Source organism: Chelonia mydas, chromosome 1 (assembly GCF_015237465.2).
Source record: "Chelonia mydas isolate rCheMyd1 chromosome 1, rCheMyd1.pri.v2, whole genome shotgun sequence".
Classification (NCBI taxonomy): Eukaryota; Metazoa; Chordata; order Testudines; family Cheloniidae; genus Chelonia; species Chelonia mydas.
The window spans coordinates 118082560-118099567 of record NC_057849.1 but is presented as its reverse complement, the minus strand read 5'-3'; the positions used below and the strand labels follow the sequence as shown (position 1 = coordinate 118099567).

Here is a 17008-nt window from a genome sequence, read left to right as displayed (position 1 = left end):
GTTCTCCATCCCCATCCTAAATTCTTTCCCAAAGTAATAATTGATTTCCATCTCAGCCAATCATTTATCTAACGATATTCCTTCCCAAACGTCATGTAAACATCCGCATACCAGATACTAAAAGCTTTCTACCTAAATAGAATCAAAGCGTTTTTAAAAAGTCACAAAATCTTATGCACAAAATAAAAGGCAGACCATTTCTTCAAAAACTATCTAAGTGGGTTATGCTGTGCATTGAACAGAGCTACAAATTGGCCTCTGTTCCTCTCCCTTTCCAGATAGGGATTAGAGCCCATTCCACAAGGGAAAAAATGGCCTCTGTGACATGGCTTAGGCATATTCCTATTGTGGAAATCTGCAGAGCTACAGCATGGAGCTCTAGCCATGTGTTTACAAAATGCTATGCACTAGACTAGAGATTGGCAACCTTTGGCCTGCGGCCCGCCAGGGTAAGCCCCGTGGCGGGCTGGGCCAGTTTGTTTACCTGCCATGTCCGCAGTTCGCCTCTCCAAGCCAATAGGGGCTGCGGGAAGCGGTAGCCAGCACATCCCTCAGCCCGTGTCACTTCCCGCAGCCCCCATTGGCCTGGAGCGGCGAACCGCGGCCAGGGGAGCCGCGATCGGCCGAATCTGCGGATGCAGCAGATAAACAAACTGGCCCGGCCTGCCAGGGGGCTTACCCTGGCGGGCTGCGGGCCAAAGGTTGCCAATCCCTGCAGCAGACCTAGCATTCTGGTCAGATGCTCTGTTTAGTAGAGCTTTACTTCTGTCATTGTTTATTTAGAACTCCTTGTCTCCACCTTCCTTGCATGACAGTACTGTTGATCAAACTGTCCCATAAGTGGAAATGTACAGAGGCCACTTGAAGAAGAAATGAAGATTATTCACCTGTAACTGGAGTTCTTTGGGATGGACTTTGCATATTCACACTTCCTGCCTACCTTCTCCTCTTCCTCAGAGTCCTAATTGTAGTCTTGGATCTGAGAAGGTGGTGGTAGGAGCAGAGGTGACTGGAGTACCTCGCCTTCAGTGTTTAGGAACAGTGAAGGAAGGTGCACAAGTGTGCTCCAGTGGACACCACTACAAAACATTCCAGGTCCCAGGCTCCATCGCAGGTGCATCCAATAAGTAGGAATGTGCAGAGACCACTTGAACTCCAGTTACAGTTGAGTAACCTTCATTTAATCTAGCCTGACCACCTGCCTAACATAGTAGGCCGTGGAATTTCACCAAGTGAAATGGCGTTGGTGAAACGATTACTGTGTCTAGTTTTGGTATCAACACTTGAATTTTTTTTTTCCCCAAATTGGAAAGAATTCAGAAAAGAGATGCAAGAATGATTTTGAGTTCTGAAAAACTAGCCTTTTAGGGAGACTTAAGATACATAGATCTTATCTAAAACGGTTGAGAAGTGATTTCATCATGATCTAGAAGTACCTACCTAGGGAAGAGATTTCTGATAGAGGGATCTTTAATCGAACAAAGGCATAGGAAAATCTGATGACTGGAAACCGAAACTAGACAAATTCAGATTGGAAAAAAGGTGCATGTTTTGAACCATGAGGTTAATTAATCTTTGGAACAGTTTAGTAAGGGATGCAGGGAATTCTGTCACTTGAAACCTCTAAATACAGATTAAACCAATTTCTAAAAGGTGCTTTAGGTCAGACAGAAGTTATGGTCTTGATGCAGTAATTACATGGCCTTTGTTATGTAGGAGGTCAGACTGGCTGATGATGATAGTCACGTCTCACTTTAAAGTTTTATTCTATAAAAGGGTGTGATTTTTTGGGAAGGTGTTGTACATCCACCTTTGAGAATCAGTCTACTTTAAGGTTTCTCGGGCAGATGGACTCAATTTGAATTCTTTTCAGTTAAACACATTGGAACTTCCAAATATATATTGTGCTCTCTTAACTAATATTTGTGGTTTGTTCTTTTCCAAAAGCCTATGATGATCTCTCCTTTTGTATGCTTCCTCTTGTTTGCCCTCATCACTTTTTCTGTTCTTGTACTCCCCCATGTGCTCTCTTCTCTGATCTTATTACATGTTTCAGCCCGCCTCTTCCTACTCGTCTGTGCTTCCACGGTACAAGATATTTAGTCACTTTGCTAAACAATATCTAGGTAATATTAATGCACTTTCCAAAAGGAAGGCTTTATTTCTGCTCTTTATTTATTTCTGCTTTATTTCTGCCCCATCCCCTGCTCTGCCTCTTCTCCCAGAGACCTTACCCCCCCATTGCTCACTCTGCCCCCCTCTCGCGGGACTCACCTGCCGCCTGCAGAGCCGGGCTGGGAGGAGCTGATGTGGAGCCTTCCCGCCTGCCCAGTTAGGACACAGCGGTCAGGCTCTGACTTAGAAAAGGAGAGAGGGTCTGGGGGCATTTGGGGCACAGTGGGGAGGTCAGTCCCTGAAGCAAGGGGCCAGGAGGAATTGGGGGAAGGTCAGAATATGGAGCGAGGGGCAGTGGTGTCACTGGTACCTACCTCTCCACCGGAGGCTGGAGCTTTGTGTCTGGGAGCCAGTTCTCTGTCACTTACTGACCAGCTCCTCCAGGTAGCAGCTGCTGCTCTTCCCTCTTGGTGGGGAGGCTGATTGCAGTTACTCTGGTAACCAACTTTTAGTGTGCAGGCAGTACTGACTGGAAACCACCAGGTTCCCTTTTGGACTGGACTTTCTGGTCGAAAACCAGACACCTGGCAACCCTAACTGGGGAGGATGGGGCAAAGGACAGTGACAGCTTGGAGTGACTGTTGCTTTGCCCCTTTCACTGTTAAATGATAGGTTGTGAGTAACTCTGTTTCGACATTAGTTCCAATCCGTTATAACTGTGCAAATGAAAACAGTAGATTGGCAGAGGTATAACTGAAGGCCTAATTTAGGTTACTGAGCCTTACTACTGGTGGTGATGCATAAAAAGGAAAAAAAACTAGAGCCCTGCGTGGATACAGAAGGTTATATCTAAAGAGCTGCAGGGCACTAGTGACAACAAGTGAGACCAACAGGGTAACAGCCAGTGACCAGGCCAGGAACCACAGCGGTGAAAGCAGCAGCATGTCAGGCTGCTGCTTGTAGGAGCCAGCGCCCAGCCTGTGCAGCTCCTCTGGTGTGGCTGTGCCGCCCCCAGCCCTGCCTACTGGGACAGGCACCAGGCTCACTGGCAGCTGTCCCTGGTCACACTAGTGTGTGCATGCGACTTGCACACTCCCGGACAAGAGTCCCATCAATGTTGTACATTTGAGTTCTCATCGGCAGTAAGGGTCATCTGTGCATTGGAACAAAAGATCATCTAAGTATGGGTAAAAAGAGTATTTGTGGCACCTTAGAGACTAACAAATTTATTTGAGCATAAGCTTTCGTGAGCTACAGTGAGCTGGAGCTCACGAAAGCTTATGCTCAAATAAATTTGTTAGTCTCTAAGGTGCCACAAGTACTCCTTTTCTTTTTGCAGATACAGACTAACACGGCTGCTACTCTGAAACCTCTAAGTATGGGTAACAGTCAGTGAGAGCACTTAATCTCTTTCTACTAGTAGGCATACATAGTTCCTTGCAAACCCTTTTTTTGCCCAGCACATCATGTTAGTGGAATTTCTTGCTCTCTTTTGAAGAGAAACCTTGGTACGCTTTTTCTAGCTCTTAAAAAGTGACAGGTGCCCCTAGGGTAGGGTCTGTTTGAACAGGGCCTGAGGCTGACTCACTTCCATTCCCCCAGGCTAGGTTAAAGTGCTCTTGTCCATCTCCTGTGTCAATCAGGAGTGTGTTGGCACCTTCTGTTTATGGCTGGCTTTCAAAAACAGGACTTTACTAATAGAACTACTAAAGCGAACCCTGATGCAAAGCTAAACTAAAAGTGGATGAGACAAGTGGACAAAATCCATGTCCAGCTACAGGAAAAAGAAATCATGTAACAACTCCCAGAAAGCATTCATTGAAGTAAAGAGCTACTGTATAAAAAGGAACAGCAAAAGGTGTCTGTCCTGCTTTGTCTCGATGTTTTTCTGTCTTGAGTTTCAAAACTAGTATGTACAAATTGTGATAAGACTAGCACAGAACAAATGCATTGTTCTTAGTTATTCAACAAAAGTTACTTTGTTTCCAGTTTAGCTTAATCTGTTTGTATATTTATTTTTAAAAACCTAGTTGGTGCACTTTTAGCCTTGTATAAAATCTCTACTTCAGTTGTAGATGGTTTAATTGTCACTGAGTATTTTCCACACAAGTGTTAGCCCTTTGCTGGAGAAGGGGGGGCAGGAGGGGGAGGGGGTGTGTAAGGTCATGGGGAAGTGAAAAGAGCAAATGAAAGTTCTATATGACATGAGTTTTTGGTCTCAGTCCAGTTCCCCGTGGATGTTTTGCAGGTGGTCTGTGATGCTCTCTTAATGTATATTTATAACCTTGGCCATGATGGTTCCATCTAGTCTCCCTTTAGAGAAGATTTTATTTTATCTGTGCACAGACCCCTGCAAAGGAAGAAAACAGGTCATCTGGCTACACAATCAGCAAGAGCACCTCGTTTGAAAGGGGCAGCTGGCTGGTCCTTTTCTGCCCCTAGAGCACTGTGGGGTGATGTAGGGGCAGAGTGACGTTCTGAATTCTCAACCCAAAATATTATGTCTTAGGAGACAGATAAAAGTTCAGGCTCGTTTTTGTGTTACTTGAATCAGTTGGTTCATCTCTAATGAGAGTAGGCCTTTTTTGAACAGCTTGCAGCAATCAGCTGCCTAATTTGTCTGTGTGTCTTGTGCCAGAATAAGCTTCCGTTCTCCAATGAAACTGTTGAAAAGTGGTTTTTACTGAAAGCATACAACTTTCAACACTATTTTCTGTTCTTGGAATTTCTAAGTTTTTTATGAAAAGTTGCACTGAGTGAGCATGGCAGTCATATATCCTATGTATATGTTTCATGGCATGCTGTCCATTTCTCCCAAGTGCAAACTCCTATCTTGTTTTCCTTCTCATCACTGCATATATTAGACACCTATTAAGACATATTACTTTTTCCCCTCAAGTATTCTACATGCTGCTCAATTTCCTTCTCGTAGGTTATCCATCATCCTATTAGTAATGTCTGTTCTATTGGGTGGACTATGGACTATAACTTTGTTCAAAAATCTGTGTTTCATTTGAGCAAGACAAAGTGTACTTTATAGCTCATCTGAACCAAATAAGTTGTTTTTTTAAAAAAATCTATGCTATTTTTTTTCAAATCGAGTGGTCTCAATTTTTATACTTGCTGGGGGAAAGATTGGGAAGACTAATGTAGTCTGTTTCTTTGTGTCAGATATTGTCAAGGCTATAAAACTTACTCATCCAGTTCTAGTTATACTAACACACTAATGTGTGCGAATGCATGCTATGAATCTTGATATAATGACAAGTACATAGATATACAGTGAATGACATTATTGAGCATATTGTGATTGGCTCATGGTTATAATTAGCTCGCAGTGAGCTTAGTCATAGAGAATGGGTTGGAAAATTTAATTTAAAAATTAATGTAGAGTACAAAAGTTTTTTTTTTTTTTATTCATTGGCTTTTACTCATTTTGGTAAGTTAGGCATCATACTTCCAAAGTGACAGACAAATTTGGAGATAATTCAGAGAACAGATGGTAACAAGTTTTATAAATAAGACTCATAAGGGAAAGGTTTAGAATTGGGAATGTAGTCATTCTAAAGAAAAGACTGAGGGGAGACACTCACTGATTTTATAAATATATAAAGAAATATTTTAAAAAGAACACGGAGCAATTCTTCTCCCTAACGTGAAAATAAAAGGTGGAACTAACATGATGCCTGCCTACCATTACTTTAATTACTCTGCTTGTATTTACTACATCTCTTTTTATCATCCTTTGCCTCATTTATTTAGATCACGGAGATCAAAAACTAAAGTTAATTGCAAAAAGAAAAGGAGGACTTGTGGCACCTTAGAGACTAACCAATTTATCTGAGCATAAGCTTTCGTGAGCTACAGCTCACTTCATCGGATGCATTCAGTGGAATTCAGGTTTTCCACTGAATGCATCTGATGAAGTGAGCTGTAGCTCACGAAAGCTTATGCTCAGATAAATTGGTTAGTCTCTAAGGTGCCACAAGTCCTCCTTTTCTTTTTGCGAATACAGACTAACACGGCTGCTACTCTGAAACCTAAACTAAATTGCTGTCTTTAGGCACCAGGAGGCATGATACATTTTAGAGGTGTTGGGCAGAATACAAACTTATTCAGTTTAGTATATTGGTTGTACAGTACAACTTTATAACTTTCTGGTGTTGGTTAGGAAGCTATGGTGCTAAGTGCTACCCTGTTTTGGAGGGTTTTTTTTCCAAATTAACCCTTCTTCTGGTTTTCTGATGGATTATAGATCTATATTATTTGTGTCCCAGGCCCAAGCATATTATGTTTTTTGTATGGGGCTGTCATAAATATAAAGGGAAGGGTAAACACCTTTAAATCCCTCCTGGCCAGAGGGAAAACCCTTTCACCTGTAAAGGGTTAAGAAGCTAAGACAACCTTGCTGGCACCTGACCAAAATGACCAATGAGGAGACCAGATACTTTGAAAGCTGGAGTGCCGGGGGGAAATAAAGGGTTCTCTCTGTCTGTGCTGTCTTTTGCCGGGACCAGAGCAGGAATGCAGGTCAGAACTCCTGTAAGGGGTTAATAAGCAATGTAGTTAGATATGTGTTAGATTCTGTTTTGTTTAAATGGCTGATGAAATAAGTTGTGCTGAATGGAATGTATATTCCTGTTTCTGTGTCTTTTTGTAACTTAAGGTTTTGCCAAGAGGGATTCTCTGTTTTGAATCTGATTACCCTGTAAGGTATTTACCATCCTGATTTTACAGAGGTGATTCTTTTACTTTTTCTTTAATTAAAATTCTTCTTTTAAGAACCTGATTGCTTTTTCATTGTTCTTAAGATCCAAGGGTTTGGGTCTGTGTTCACCTGTGCAAATTGGTGAGGATTTTTTATCAAGCCTTCCCCAGGAAAGGGGGTGTAGGGCTTGGGGGATATTGGGAGGAAAGAAGTTTCCAAGTGGGCTCTTTCCCTGTTATATTTGTTAGACGCTTGGTGGTGGCAGAAATAAAGTCCAGGGACAAAAGATAAAATAGTTTGTACCTTGGGGAAGTTTTAACCTAAGCTGGTAAAAATAAGCTTAGGGGGTTTTTCATGCAAGTCCCCACATCTGTACCCTAGAGTTCAGCGTGGGGAAGGAACCTTGACAGGGGCTGAAGACTATCTGTATTTGGTAAATGGTATTTCCTTACTAGGGAATGAGAGAGAGAACTATATTCACATGCATATTTGTATTAACTCCTACACATTTGATTTAGGGCAGGAAACAAGAGGTTGGTTGGTGGTGTTGGATAGTGCGGCCTGTAGCTGTATCACCCTGAAGGATGGTGGCATAGGCAAGAAATTACTTGGTTTTTACCGTACTTCAAAGTAAGCTAGGACCTTACAATTAAAAAACACCATGGTTCCTGACCCAAAGAGTTTACTGTCTAAACATGCGACATGACAAGGGAAGATCAAACAAGAGGGAAGTAAAAGGAATGACTTCCTGACCATCTATGTCCTTTTTTGGGCCTAATCACTGTAATATTTCAGTGTCTGGCAACTATCACCAAATGAGTGTCTGATGGTTCAGCATGTCATGTTTAACATTTGTTTTTAAAGTTTTACACTTCAGAAATGACTGTTCCAAGTTGTGGAAAAGAGTGGAATTTAAATAATCACACATGCAACAGCATATTTGCTAAACTAACTTGATGAGCTTTCTTACTTCAACATTATTTACTGAACAGAAATTCATGTCTCATTACTTAAGTGTTCCTAAAGCAGCTTTTAGTATAAAAACATTGGATCAAAATTATGCAGTCCAACTGAATGTTAAATCACACCTTGTGCTAATATGTCTTTGCTCTGACAGATATTATGTATATTTAAAAACTGTTAGACTACTAGATTTGTTTTCAAACGTTTAGAGATTTATTAAGATGCTTATGTATGCATAACATTTTTCCTGTGTTTTCTCTTTTGTCTTTTCCAGTAACATCACAATCAGTTGCTATGAACGATTGTGGATTATTTCAGTTTCTCTGTGAAAGGATTGTTGGGACAGTAGAAAGTTAACTTAGAAGAAAGATATTTGAATGACTTGAGGTGTATGAATAGTAAGGAAGACACAAAAAAGTTGCTTAATAGGAAAGCTGTCTTAAATGAGGAATTTAAGTTTTTGAGGTTGCATCTTGACGCATATCACTGAATGGCCAGCATATATGGGCTACAATACTTTTACTAGCTGCTATTGCTTATGACATCACTTCTGTCAGTGATGTGCAGTTATCTACTTTACAGGAGACTTCCCCTGGCTAGACTAAAAATGGGCAAGCTGTAAAGGAAATTTTAAAATACAACTTCCCAAGACTCCTCATCTGAATTTAGTGAGTTCAATCAGAGTGGGAGTCTGAGAAGTTACATGCAACACAAATTTAATGTTGTTAAGCTGCAGTTATTCACTCAAGTTTTGCTTTGCTTTTATGAAAATGGAAACAAAGGTTTGAGAGTCAGTGAGTATGTCACCTAAAATAAAAGGTTTAACCACAGAAGCTTAACCACAGGCTGACTTGGGAGCCACCGCTGCAGAGTTTGGCTGCTGGCCGTGACTTCGCCTAGCTCTAACTGTCACTTGCTCTCTGAAAACATGTCTTGTGAAGTGATATAATGATGAAGGGCACTTTTATTTAAAATAATCACTCACTTAAACATAAAGCAGCAGATGTTGCAGAAGGTTTAAGATATATGAAATACAAAAATGACTTGGAGAGTGGCTGAGGAAGCTTGTGGGTTTTAAAGGAGAGCTGCCTGCACTCAGGCTGCTTGGTCGTAGGACTCTCTGACATAGTTATAGCGTATGAGCTGCTGTGTGTTAAGTTACAGTAGTGACTTTTGGAAAAGTACATTCTTTGTTTACGAATTTGAACGTTCTGAGGCTACAGTCATTTCCGCATGCAGTTCAGGACCTCTGATTTTTAAGTGGCACGTGCGTTGGGGGGAAAAAGAGCTCTTTGCCTCTTTTGCTGAGTTACGATGTATGTAGAAGGTGTGAAAGTGGTATTTTAATGCAAGGTAGGTGTTCCAGCATATGTTACATTATACTCAAGTCCTGTCTACCCTTTTTTTCCCCAAAGACTTTACAACTGGAGAATTTACAGAAGTATGTCGTCACAGATAACAAGCAACTAAAACTCGATTGAGGGGAAGGAATGTTCTTCTTCACAAATTCTTACAACAGTGTGTGTGGTTTTTTTTTAACACAGTTGTAACTCAAATACTTAAAATTGTAGTGTGGAGTGGTGGATCTCTTTGCTAAAAATTCAGCCCAGCCCGATCTCTCACTTTGTCCCTCAGTTAAAAGCATAGAGCTCCAAATCTACATGAAGTTCTCCAGGATAAATTTCTGGGTAGAGTATTGAAGACCAGATCTAAAATTCTTGATATTGTGGTTAAAAATGGACTGGTTAAAAAACCTTTTCTGTCAATGCTGTCTTTTTCTACTCACTACTGTACTTCCATTGCACCTCACCTTTAAAGTCCTGGATGGCCTGGGAGGGTTCAAGACACATACAAGTCAAAAATTATGGGTTACCTGAGAACTAGTCTATTATACTTGAATTGGCAATTAGTTTGACTGGAGGACTCATGTTCTGAGTTACTAGGATTAAACTTTCTAGGACTGATGGTTGTAATTTCTCAGTTGAGATTCCACTGACTTTGCAATTTGGGATTCAGAGCCCAAGTCCTAATGAGCTTGATGATATGATATAGGAGCTAAATTAAATGGCTTTTGTTTGATTTTTTTTCCTTTGTAGTTTGTAATTTTGTAAATAAGTGCTTGATTGCTAGGATAGGCACTCTGTAATACAAAACAGAGTTAATAGATTAAGACAATTACTGCTTTTTTGTTTGCATATTTAACATAACTTAATTGATCTACACAGGAGTGTTTGGAAAACATTAAGGTTGTAACTCAAATACACAAAAGCAAGCTGACACTGGAATGACCTGTTCCCACTAATGCCACTGTTAAGATCCTAGAGAACATTTACGCTAAGATTAACTATTTGGAGCCCCACATAATACTGAAGCATACCAGGATGAGCTGGGCTGTATTTGCAGCCTTGTATTTGAAACTTTACTTTTGAGTTCTAAAGTTTGGAGGCTGACAAAGCAATGCTGTAAAATGACATCCTGGGGTTCTGTACCTCTTCTCACTTCACAAGTAAAAACCATGTTTTTTCTAACTGCAAAGTTTATAAACTCAGCCTGTGAACTCAAAAGCAAACTGTGTTCTTTCTGTTATCAATAATAAAGATTCCGTAATTGGAATGCAAAATATTGTCAGTGTGTAAGGCAGGATAAAGTAGATTCTATCTTCCTTAACTGCACTGTGAGGAAAAACAGTATTTTGTTAGGTTTCAGAGTAGCAGCCGTGTTAGTCTGTATCCGCAAAAAGAAAAGGAGTACTTGTGGCACCTTAGAGAGTAACCAATTTATTTGAGCATAAGCTTTCGTGAGCTACAGCTCACTTAGCAAAATTAGCTGAAAGGGCTCTACAGAGTACATTAAAATACTACTTTTTACATAGCACTATATTTATAGACTAGACCTCTGAGACTTTTTATAAACTAAACTCCATAATTAGATTGAATAAATAAATTGGATAATGGTATATTTTGCTTTAGCTGCTGAAACAGAAGGGAAGGGCCAAGAAAGTTGCCTCAGTGGTCTAATGGCAACACATTATAGATCAGGGCTGACTTCTCTCCCTTGGCCCCAGTAGCTGAATATTGTGCAGTGAATCAAATTTTGAAGGGAGCTCGCCCGGGTTAGGGGGGAAAAAGTTAAACGCCGCCACCTTAAGAGAATTGCCTCAGCAGGCATCCTGTGCAGTATCTTCTCCTTAGCTCTACGGAAAGCAAATCAATCTTCTGGTTAGAGCTGATTGGGAAACCAAACTTCAGTTCTGCACAAATTTGAGTTTTTTTAAATGTTTTTTTTGTCCCAAATGGGATGAAAAACCACAATTTAAAATCACAGAATTGAAACTTAGCAATTTTTTTCATTTTGGAAATACTGAAATGCAGTATTTTTAAATGAAATATGCTCCCTTGCATTTCCAGCTACCCACCTGCTTGGCTGCCTTGAAGGTGGTGACCCTGGAAGCCCTGGCAGCTGCTGACTCAAATTCATCGAGTCTGATCAGTTCGGCCACTGACTAGCTGCTGTGAGCGGCAGTGAAACTGATGATTTATTTATTTCAGTCTGCAGTTGGCAGGGTTTACAGCAGGGTTTACAGCAGGGGTGGCCAAACTGTGGCTCTTCAGAAGTTAATCTGCGGCTCCTTGTATAGACACCGACTCCGGGGCTGGAGCTACAGGCGCCAACTTTCCAATGTGTCGGGGGGGTGCTCACTGAACCCCTGGCTCTGCCACAGGCCCTACCCCCACTCCACCCCTTCCTGCCCCCTCCCCTGAGCCTGCTATGCCCTCACTCTTCCCCCTCCCCCCAGAGCCTCCTGCACACCACAAAACGGCTGATCAGGATGGGGAGGTGCTGATTGGCAGGGCTGCCGGTGGGTGGGAGGCACTGCACACATATTACTGTGGCTCTTTGGCAATGTACATTGGTAAATTCTGGCTCCTTTTCAGGCTCAGGTTGGCCACCCCTGGTTTACAGAGTTCCTGACTCCACATTGGCCCCCTGATGGGCTGCCTTGGACCCAGGAAGCCTGGAAGTCCCGGGCCTTCACTAGTACGCCTATTGGGCTGACCAAGAGCCAGGAACGGGAAGCCCTGGGAGCACTGCCTCCCAAGATCTGAGGCTCATCCAGTGGGCTGAAGGGGAACCAGGATCCTGGGAGTGCTTGATGTGCTGCAGGCTACCAAGGGCCTTGGGAGCTGAGGTCCCCAACTCGCAGTGAGTCAGTGGATCCAGGTAGCCCAGTGGTCCCCAATTCCAAGACACTCTGCATGGCTGGGTTGCCCTAGAACTAGGTGGATGAGCTAGGAGGGGACCAGGCAGGGTTTCATCAGAAGTTTGTCTGAATCAGTTTCCACAAAATATTTAGATTTTGATGAACCAGTGAAGTCGTTATGGAAAAAATGTTTCAATTTTGCTGACCAGCTCTACTGCTGATATGAAATGAACCTCAAGTATTTGAGGGTTTTTGTCTTGAACTTTGCAGATACGACAGTTGTAATGCGCTCTGTTGTTCACTACTCTAAAATCTTTTAGGATATAATGGAAGTCAAAATTAAGACAGACAACTGAAGTAGTTGAGTTCTAGTTAGTTTTAAACTAGAAATTAAAGAATGATGCTCAGTTACCATTTTGGGTTATATTTCAGTGTCTGACCAGGATGATCACTACTGATGCTTATTGATTAAAAATAGCTAATCAGCTGCTATACTGCCATGCTCGTGCTTCCTTCATGAATAAGCAACTTGGATGAATTGCTGACATTTAATTCAACCAGTCCTTCAGTTACACTAGAAAAATTGGATTCAGAACATAGAAAAACGTGGTGCTTGCACAGAGGACTTGGAATTGAGCTGTGTATCTTTGGTGGGATAGTCAGAGGGTTAGTCACTAAGACATGGTATTGAAGCTTTGGTTGTTGCCCCTCATCTTTCATAGCAAAAGTCTGGGATTTTCATATGGGGGGTGCTGGGATTTTCATATGGCGCTGGATACTCGTGTAACTTAAGGAACTGTAGCTTTCAAATAAACTGTTTGTGTAAGGCAAATATAACACTTCCAGTTACATTTGTTAATGTTATGGGATAAAGAATATTTCTCTCAGTAACTAGCTTTCCCTTTACTTCACAGCTTTCATCCAGTCGGATAGCATAATAGAAGTGCTACGTTTCAATGAAGGAGGCTTGTTGCAGGTAAACAGTCATAAAATAAGAACATATCAGTTTAAAGTTTTAGATCACCTCTGTCTTTTATCAATTCTGTAACTTTCATCCCTTTTTTAACTTGCTGACTGTCCTTCAATGTCTCTTGGTTTAGTGGATCTTGATTTAAGTAAATTAGGAAGTACCGCTAAAACTGTAGATTTTCTTAACTGACTTTATGAAATCTTCAACATATTTTTTCTATTGTCTTGCTGCAAGCCAACAGAAATAATTAAACTGCATTGTATGAGCAGTATTATTCATTTGAATGGAACATAAGATAAGGGCATCGCAAAGTCTGTGTGTACACTAGGCATAACTTTTGCTAACATTGCCCACCATTACTACCACTTTTTCAGCCCATTGGTGGTAGCAGAGTGAGTGGGAGAGGGATGAGGGGGACCATTAGTGTAGAGAGGTTTCTAGGTAGCTGGCGCTGTTATCAGTCCCTGTGTCATGTGCACCTGCTCCGAGCAGGGCTTAAAACATCATTGGTTGCCAGTACCTTGTTTGTGCTACCACTCCTACCTTTACTGCCACCAGTCAAGCTTAAGTGATAGTAGCTTAGGTTACTTTGCATTTGGCAGGGCTGTTTGAGTTCCTTGTTTCTTGCTCCTGCAACCTTTTGATGGCAACTGGCCTACTGTATACTGCCTTAGTGACTGCCATTATGTCCAAAAATAACAGTAGTGCCTTGGCTTGATTCAGCTAAATTGATCAGCAATGAAATTGCTGATGTTGAGATTTAAATTGTCATTGGACTTTGGTGTTAACACCCTTGACGAACAAGGTTGTTCATGTTTCTCTAAGTTTTTTGTTTCAGGCGGTCTATAGCTCATCCATTTTGAAGGTTGTCTTCACAACCATCATGGGTAGAAATCTAATCTAAGGTCTCATTTAAAAAAAATGATGAAGCACAATCTAGTGGCAAGGGATACATGTGCATAATTACATTTATACACGGGGCTCTGCCTAATGTGCAAGGCCTTGTGTGTGTGAGAAAGTTGCACTAATTGAACTTAAGGTATAGTTTAAACGAAAATCAGTTTTAAATAGGTACAAACCCCCTGTGTGGATACTCTTATTTTGATTTTAGTGACTTAATTTTGTCTTGCTTAAAATGATTCTTTAATTGAGTTAAGGTAAACAGAAATAAGCCTGGTTTAAACTGAAATAAGTGTCCTTACAAGGGTTTGCACTAGTTTAACTATCATAAGACCAAGTACCGAAGGGCTCTCAGTTGTCATGAATTTCACTATCTCCCCATCTGTGCTGGCAACAAATGAGAAACGTGGGACTTGTCTATATAAAAAGGTTGCACAAGTTTAGTTTAAGGTATGATTTTAACCTGGCTTATTTAGTTAATCAGCTTAAAATCCAGTAGTGCTTACAAATTGGGTGGAGATCGAGAGCAGTGTAATTCTGGGTTTGACTCAATTATTTGTTTCAGGGTTTACAGAGATTGTAAACTCTACTTGTAGCTCACCTGAGCTTGTAAAAGCTATTACCTTGAAGTATACAGTAGGCACTAGGAGAGTCATGGTACTAATGTAGCGGTCAAGAGTAGCATTTCTGGGTTAATGGTTATAGAATACATCACAAGGCCTGCAGATCTCAGTCATTGAGAACTGAATACTCCAGGGCTTACACCAATTAATCTCTGCCAGGAAGTTGGTGGAAAATGTAACTATCATTAGTCACATTTCACATTTTAGTGATATTACAAAATGTGGTGGCAGGTCAATAATGCTTACATCTATTGTTCATCACGTATTCAGTGACTTCTCTCTCTCCTAGAGTTCTCTGATGCATGGAGGTCCAAGTGTCAGTTTGCTCACAATGTTAACATTTGGGGTATTTGGAGTACTCTCTAACCTGAACTTTCAGAAGTGATTCTCAGTGATCCCTTGCTCCTACTGTGACGGGTTGGATCACAGAAACCCCCTGGGAGCTGCCACCTGATGTGCCAAGACTACTTCTGCCCCTGCTTTCCTGCCCAGACAGCTTAGGACTTCAGTGCCCTGCCTGGTTTGAGCCAGACCTGCTAGCCTGCTGCAAACCCAGACCCAAGTCTGAACCACGTCCCCAACAGCTGTAGGCTTAACTGAAATTAGCTTACAGAAGTGTGCCTGTCTTTCAGATGCCCAACTCCCAATGGGGTCCAAACCCTAAATAAATCTGTTTTACTCTGTATAAAGCTTATACAGGGTAAACTCATAAATTGTTCTCCCTCTATAACAAGGATAGAGATATGCACAATTGTTTGTCCCCCCAAGTATTAATCCATACTCTGGGTTAATTAATAAGTAAAAAGTGATTTTATTAAATGCAGAAAGTAGGATTTAAGTAGTTCCAAGTAGTAACAGACAGAACAAAGTGAATTACCAAGCAGAATAAAATAAAACACGCCAGTCTAAGTCTAGTACAGTAATAAAAACTGAATATAGATAAAATCTCACCCTTAGAGATGTTTCAATAAGTTTCTTTCACAGACTGGATCTGGACACCTTCCTAGTCTGGACACAATCCTTTCCCCTGGTACAGCCCTTGTTTCAGCTCAGGTGGTAGCTAGGGGATTCCCCATGATGGCTCCCCCCTTGTTCTGTTCCACCCACTTATATATCTTCTGCATAAGGCGGGAATCCTTTGTCCCTCTGGGTTCCCACTCCTTCTCAGTGGAAGATGACCAGGTTAAAGATGGATTCCAGTTCAGGTGACATGATCACATGTCCTGTGAGACCCCAAGCCTTCATTCCTCCCATCCTGGCTCACAGGAAGGCCTGCCTGCAAACAGAGCCATCCACGGTCAATTGTCCTGGTTGATGGGAGCCATCAATATTCAAACCACCATTAATGGCCCACACTTTGCATAATGACAATAGGCCCTCAGAGTTATATTTCATATTTCTAGTTTCAGATACCAGAGTGATACATTTATACAAATAGGATGACCACACTTAGTAATTATAAGCTTTGTAATGATAACTTACAAGAGACCTTTTGTACGATGCATATTTTAGTTACATTATATTCACGCTCTATGTATAGAGTGCGTCACACCTACATGCAGCCTGGTAGTTTAGTGGGAAGCAGAAATTACTTCCTTTTCCTGTTCACCAGCTAAGGCATCGTAATCAGCAGGTAGCCTTAAGGAATGGAGCAGGGTGCTCTTCTGTTCATCCAGGCCAACTTTGGTAGGAATAGAGGGGGTGGTGCAATAGAATCCTGCAGAAGATGTGGAAAACAGCTAGAGAGAGCCTAGAGTGGAGGCAGGAAGTAGAGGAGGGGGGAAACCACAGATCTGTAGAGGACTGAGTTGAATATCAGTGAACAGAAAATGGGAAGACTTGTGGGGGAAAGTAGGAGCTAGTTGCTCAAGAGTCACCCTGCTAGTTGGGGTGGGAACAAGGGATCTGGAACTTATTATAAGGTATTTAATATTTATATTGCAATAGTGCTTAGAGGCAGGACCTATTGTGCTAAGTACTAAGTGATCTAGAAACATAGGGAATGACAGTCCCTGCCCCAAAGAGCCTGTAATTTTAAAGGATCTCTTCAAAGTCTGGCTTGGAGGAAACATTCTCACATGTTGCCAGTGTTCTTATTTGAGGACTTCATGGCTGTTGCAGGCCACTTCAGCAAGTCTGTGAAACCGCTTATGGGTGTCACTGCTAGCACACGGCCAGTGGTTGAACTCTCCTTAGTCCTTCTGTCAGTGGTAGTGACATTTAATCTATGGTGTGCCACAGTGATCAGCAGTAGCTGTAGTCAGACTTAAGAATTCAGAGGAGGGAAATCTAATTGTTAAAACTATTTTCAACGTTATAGTCTACGTTGTATTTGAATGAGGAATGGGCAGCCTATGGTGAGCACCCTTTAAAATATGGAAAACCATGTACTGTAACTTAAAAGTATCATTCTAGATTTTTATCAAACTTCCCAAATTATTCCCTGGTTTTGGATTAACAGAACTTCTTGGGAGAAATTTAGATGGAGGGAAGGTAAGAAATTTTCAAAATAGAAAAATCTCATAACT

At 41.4% G+C, this 17008-nt stretch overlaps 1 protein-coding gene across 3 annotated transcripts in view; it reads left to right on the top strand.

The window, feature by feature from the left end:
* Positions 1-17008, top strand: part of TMEM131 (transmembrane protein 131) — a 176082-nt gene that overhangs the window by 14867 nt on the left and 144207 nt on the right. For all 3 annotated transcript variants that reach the window (XM_037898654.2, XM_037898658.2, XM_043537576.1), the window contains exon 2: positions 12902-12963. In XM_037898654.2, the coding sequence (XP_037754582.1) occupies positions 12902-12963 (62 nt within the window). The remainder of the gene's footprint in view (positions 1-12901; positions 12964-17008) is intronic.